At 33.2% G+C, this 6,211-nt stretch overlaps 1 protein-coding gene across 1 annotated transcript; it reads right to left on the reverse strand.

The window, feature by feature from the left end:
• Window positions 1-2,453: 2,453 nt before the first annotated feature.
• LOC116007047 (transcription factor MUTE-like) lies at window positions 2,454-3,981 on the reverse strand. Its single transcript, XM_031247994.1, has 3 exons — window positions 3,857-3,981; window positions 3,273-3,653; window positions 2,454-2,612 (listed from the first exon to the last, which is right to left on the reverse strand). Exons 1-3 carry the CDS (start codon window positions 3,950-3,952, stop codon window positions 2,511-2,513), a joined length of 579 nt encoding a protein of 192 aa, XP_031103854.1. The 5' UTR covers window positions 3,953-3,981; the 3' UTR covers window positions 2,454-2,510.
• Between the last annotated feature and the right edge of the window lie 2,230 nt (window positions 3,982-6,211).

The raw sequence follows: 6,211 nt of genomic DNA on the forward strand, positions 1-6,211 counted from the left end.
AGACAGGTAAAATGGGACAAAGGGAGTAGTTCATAGTGAAGGTTCAAAATTATTTCTTTATGTACCGCCACATTTTCAAGAGACAGAGTGCTTGACTTGGCCCTTCAAGGACCTCCGCCCAACAATTCCCTTAATCACCAATGGCTGGACTTGGCCCTTCACCAACTTTTGCCCAATAGAGTTTTTCCTAAATCAGTTATTGCTAGATACAGCTTCATCCGCCTAAATAAGTCCTATTTTAGCCTTTATAAATAACAAAAAGTTGCATATAATTTGAGAAGTCTAACTTCTTAATATACACCAGTGTTGCAAAAATAATCCTGCCTTGGCACCCCGGCTGGCCGCCTAGCGTATCACCATAATCGATGGTCTAGGCGGCTGGTCGACTAAGCGTCTGACTAAGGCACCTAGGCTGCCTAGGCACTGGCCGCCTAGACACTGACTATGCCTAAAATAACATTAAATTGTTCAAACTCTAAATTTTGTTGGTTAACATTTAATATTTTAGTATTAACTATTAAAATAGTAAATAGTTTATAATTACACAGTCTTAAAAAATTAAAAAAAAATTTTAAAAAATTAAAAATAAAATAAAATAATAATAGGGCCTAGGCATAGATTAAGCTACACAAGGTTTGCACTAATAGAAATTTAATTATCATTAGAAAAGCATTGTCCTCTTCAATATAATGTTCATGTGATGGACCAACTCGCCTCATATCTCTTTTTATATTTGAGTTGATTGTGGTAGCTAACCAAGGTTCAAATAGTTTTTCGTTTGAAAACATTGGCATATTCATACATCTTCATGACTTCAATCAAGATGCCAAGACTAACCAAATTCCTAGTACGTATAGTACTCGTGGGCTTGCATGCATATATGACCTAGCTAAGCAACAAGATCATTACTGCCTAATAATTTATATTCCATATTTCAATGAAGAATACCAAATATAATAAGGGTGTGTTTGGTTGGGGTTTAGGCATAAGAAATGGGTATAATAGTGATTGTTAGTGTTTGGTTGATAGGTTTTATAAATGCTACTATGGGTTTGGAATATCCCATTAATGACAAAACTCATACCCTTTTTAAATAAGAGTTTCATCTCCCTTCCTCATTTCTTTCCCAATGATAATCATTCTCATTCGACCATAATACCAAACATGTAAAATATTTTCACCAAAACCCATTACCATTACCAAGTATTTGATACCCATTCCGATTCCGATTTCGATTCCCACGTGCGAACCAAACCCACCCTAAATTTAACAGAGGAATGGACAACCTCCAAGCTAAGGTATATATGCTGCATTGAATGTAGCTAGCCAACTTGCATGAGTATTCCCCGAATGTCACTCCACTATACCCCATGGCAACTCGAGGTTGAGTTATTTTCGATCAACAATGGTAGAGTGGTATGGGCAAAATGAAGAAATCATCATTATTCAAGTTTCTAAATTTCTAAAAGCCACAACAATTAAGAAAGATGTACATTGCATGTCTAATCTTTTTTTTTTTTTTTTGGGTGAATTTTTTATAGAGACGCATCCTTTCATGCATGGGACTAACGCATCTGCTCAATCATTTTCTTTAGTCACCTTTTCGTTCAATTATTCTTTTATAAATGATACTTCACCAATTCATAATCTCTAAAGGGACATTCATATTAGAGATATCGATCAATACTTTTACTCTCTCAATTATTATCGTAATATAACTAAGGGTGTGTTTGGTTGACAGGTTTAGCTATCAGGAATGGGTATCAAAGTCATTGTTGTTGTTTGGTTGACAGGTTTTTAGAACACTACTATGCGTTTTGATTACCCCATTAATTGCAAAATCCATTCCCTAAACCCAAAAAAACTTATTAAGAATTTAACATTTTCTTTTTTTTTTTTTCCGGTATGGGCATGTCAGTTGGTCGTAGGGGTGAAGTTTGGGAAGAAAGATCAGGGATTGAGTCTCACCTGCGGCAGTGCGACAACAAACTCTCAAAGTGAGGTGGGCTCCTTGTGCGCAGTTTGGGGTGTGAGGGCCCTTAGGTTGTAGAGGAGAATTTAACATTTTTGAAACGGAAAACAAGTACAGGAAATTACTTAGGCCCTGTTTGGTAAATGGCTATTAACTAATGTTGTTAGTTAATTGGGTTAGAATGTATGATTAATTGATAATATTAATTAGTTGATTGTAGAAAAGTGTTTGGTAAATTAGCTGATAGCTGTTTGGTATAATTTCTTTTTTCTCAAAAGGCTAGCTAATTGAAAAGGTTGCTTTGAGTAGCCTTTTGAAATTTAGTATTTTGGAGTTACAAAAAACTTATTAACCAAACTCTTATATTGATTTTTTAACCAAATCAAACAACTAATAATGATCAAATAGGCCAAAATTGACTTGGCTAATTATTTACCAAACAGGGCCTTAATATTTCAATATTAATTTCTTAAACTTTTTTTAATAATAATTATTGATATATTGAAATGTATTTGGATAAAGTGCTCTTGAACTCTAGCTAATTTTCAATCTCCTTGATATAGGCTGCGGTTTCAGAGCGAAAGCTTTGTTGAACTTCAAGTGCAAGATCCTCCACACTAAGTTGACATTCCAGCCCAATCTGTGTAACATGTCAGCATATCAACAATGTCATGCAATTGATTAATTAATTAAAATCAATTTTATGGTTGAATAGGGAAGCAAAGTACATATATTGCAGAATATATCTTATTGTTATAAATCTTTTAGGTGGTTTATTCACATAACATTATAATTAAGCAGCAAATGAGCTTCTTGGAAGGGTAAGGCTGATGATTTTTAGGCACACTCAAAAGGTCTAATTGTCAAGTAACTAAAACACCTTGATTTATTAGCAATCATTTTACAGTTGTGTGGATCATGGTGCAAAAACGTAAAAAGTACATTATCCTAACCCATCAAATACATTATTCTAACACTTTTGGTTAACAATAATTTTTAATAAGCACGACTTAAACTATTCTCAAATTGGTTAAAAAGTTGGTGGGAGGAAATATTACCTACTATCACGTCATCTTTTATCGACCAAAAAAGTTGGCCACTAAGAGAGAAAATTCCAGTAGTGAATTAAGATAAATTGTATGAAGCGTTTACCATGAGGCATGGTGTTAGAATTGACCCTTTAGACCTTTCCCAAAAATTCTCTCTCCCAACAATTCCAAATCTTAATTGCATTGCTTTTTGTTCTTATTGGAACTCGAACGCGTGACTTGGCTATGAAGCAATGTAATTACGTACGTACCTTAACAACAAAAGAGTAAAGAACAGTGTCCTCCATGCTGCTGATGTTCAAGTGAAGGATCTCAAAGGAAAGCCTCTCCAAGACGGTGATTATCCTGACAATCTGCCCAGGAATTCGCCGAGAAACCGTCCTTAAAATGACGTTGGTGCCGGAAATCCTTGCCTCAACGTCGGCCACCGGAGAGTTGCAGCAGGCTCCCACCTCTTTGAAGCTATTCAAATTATTATTATTGAGAAATAATGGAGTTTCGGGCAGCCTAGGGCTTGGGACGGGGCTAGGGCGTAAACTCTTCCTTCTTTTCTTGGCCTCCAGTGATTGTTCAACCTGGTGCAACTCCTTGATGAATTCAACCACTCCCCCTATTATGGATGCTTGATCCCCCTACAACATGTCAATCAATCAATCAACAAAAGTTATAAATTCAAGGGGAAAATATCCGTATATTTATATTAAGGTCATAAGTATGTTATATATCAGTTTGATTAGACCGAATAACTAGAAATACAATTGTTAGTCAATCATGCTTTATGCCTAATATATTGATACTAACAGTTAGATCAAAAAGAAAAGAGTAGATTGAATACCCGTTTGATATAAAAACAAGGGGTTAAGGAGCGGAGGATTTTGAGATGTTCGTTCATCTGTCTTCTACGGTTTCTCTCCACAGCGATATGAGACATCTTAGCTTAGCTTAGGTTGCAGATTGATTCAGTTCCTGCCCTTTGACAAGGTTGACAAAATGGTCCTAAAAGAGTTGTCTATTTATAGAAAGATGGAATGTGTGTGGTGGGTAGGGGAAAGCCCTAGCTTGCTAGCTAAAAGCATAGTATCTGATCTGGTGTACTGTTATTTAATGCCTGCTGTTACTGCTCTCCCGTGAAACTGTTAATTGTTGATTTTACTATACTCACAATTCACAAACCGATATATATGCATCTTCTCTCTCTCTCAAGTCTCAACAATAACTACCATGCATGTGTTACATTCTCATGCTTATTACCCTACAACAATAATGTTGTATGTGTGAGATAAAAGATACGAGGGTAATCTCGGTATTTGTCATACGTTTTACCTACTGACTTTGTTATAATGTAGTATTAGTCAATACCGCCCTACTAGGACTTCAACTCATGACCTCCTATTTGGGAGTGCCATTAGCTACAAAGTCATTGACAAAGTTGAAAATGTTGAAAACAAAAAAAAAAAAAGGTTTTTTGTTCAATTTAGCAATTTTTTCTTTGAGGCGGATCAGAGTCAGGCTTTTTGGAGAATACAAATTAAATGAAATTTTGAGGAATAGAAAAAATAGTTTATTTATTAAAAAAAAAAAAGAGAGTAGAAAACTGGAGTTGGGAAAATAGAAAAAGCTTACCAAACTAATATATATATATATATATATATATATATATATATATATATATATATTAATGATAGGAGAAATTTGCAATTATTATCTAAGAGTGTGTATGGAATAAACCCCACATGACAAGTAAATTATAGTTGTAAGCTAAGGCTCTATATATACACTATAAGTTCGAATAGAGCACATTTTTTTCAAAAGTTGAACTGGTTAACTTCAACTCATGGAACATGGTTGATATCTAACTCAAGAAGCACTAATGTTCCATTATGAAATGCATAAACGAGGAAGGATCTGTAAACATTTGATATCGTTAAATCTATGGTTTAACGTAAAAATAGTGAAAGTAATGTTTGACATACAAAACGCAAATGTGTATTTCACAAAATTTTAATAAAAGTAATACGGTTGATGTATGTTTAAATACTTCATGAAATATTTTATCGATGAGGCCGACTAATTTTGGAAAAAATATATTTTGAAATTTTTACTAGAAAAACATTTTTCGATTCTTATATGAAAGATCATAAATAAAAAGTACATTATTTGAGTACTGAAAGTACATTATTTTATATATACTATCAAATAATGTGGCACCTCTTGCTGCTCTCTCAAATGGGAGATTACAAGTTCGAACCCAATGGAGGTATTGGCTCTTTGTGCTTTAATAGGTTGATAAAGTATGTATGGACGACATATACTATAGTGTAATAGAGTCTGTATTATTCAAAAATTGCACCATCAGTAAACAAAAAAAATACTCCGTATTTTTAGTACATAAAAAAGGAATAAGGTCCAAATTGACCACTGAATGTAACTTGAAAGTGTAATTAGGCCACTAAATACCACCATGTTACAAAAATTACGCTAATCGGCGCCCGGCCGGATGGGCGGTTGGTTTTTTTTTTTTTTTTTTAAATTTTTTATAAGTAATTTTAAATCTTAAACATTTAAACTATTATTAACTAATACTCTAATAGTCTAAAAAGCAATAACTTAATAAAATAATAAGTACGTAGTAATAAGTAATAACTAAATTAAACTAATAAGTAATACACTAATAATTAATACGGAGTAAATAATAACTAATAACTTTTTTTTTGAAAACAATAACTAATAACTTAGTAAGTAATAACTATTAACTTATTAAGTATTAACTATTTAACTATTAAAGCATAAAGATTTAAAATATTAAACACTTTACATTTATTAACACTTTAAATATTTTTAATTTTTTAAAAAACTAAAAAATAAAAAATAAAAATCAAACGTCTAGCGATTTTTTCAACATTTTTAAATGTACAAAATATAATCAATTTCACCTGGTTAATAACACTCTATTACCTGCTTACGTGCATGGTGACTGGTGAGTCAAAAAAATTTTAATAAAAAACTTTAAAAACAAAACTGACAGGGTGGCCGGCCACCCCCTTCCCCCGCCGTCTCTAGCTAGTTGGAGAAGAAGAGATCTCTCTACATCTTTTAACCAGACTTTTAACCAGAGATGAAGAACCTGTCATAGGTTACCAGAGACATAAAAGAGGGGGAATATCACCCATGCATTAAACTTTAATTTTAT

Source organism: Ipomoea triloba, chromosome 1 (assembly GCF_003576645.1).
Source record: "Ipomoea triloba cultivar NCNSP0323 chromosome 1, ASM357664v1".
NCBI lineage: Eukaryota > Viridiplantae > Streptophyta > Magnoliopsida > Solanales > Convolvulaceae > Ipomoea > Ipomoea triloba.

What these genes read in the sequence shown, in the direction of transcription:
- LOC116007047 (XM_031247994.1), bottom strand. Translation starts at nt 3,952, where the DNA reads ATGTCTCATATCGCTGTGGAGAGAAACCGTAGAAGACAGATGAACGAA. An exon ending in CTTGTTTTTATATCAAACGG is followed by an intron (nt 3,654 to 3,856) that starts GTATTCAATCTA and finishes GACATGTTGTAG; the next exon opens with GGGGATCAAGCATCCATAAT. An exon ending in TTTACTCTTTTGTTGTTAAG is followed by an intron (nt 2,613 to 3,272) that starts GTACGTACGTAA and finishes CATGTTACACAG; the next exon opens with ATTGGGCTGGAATGTCAACT.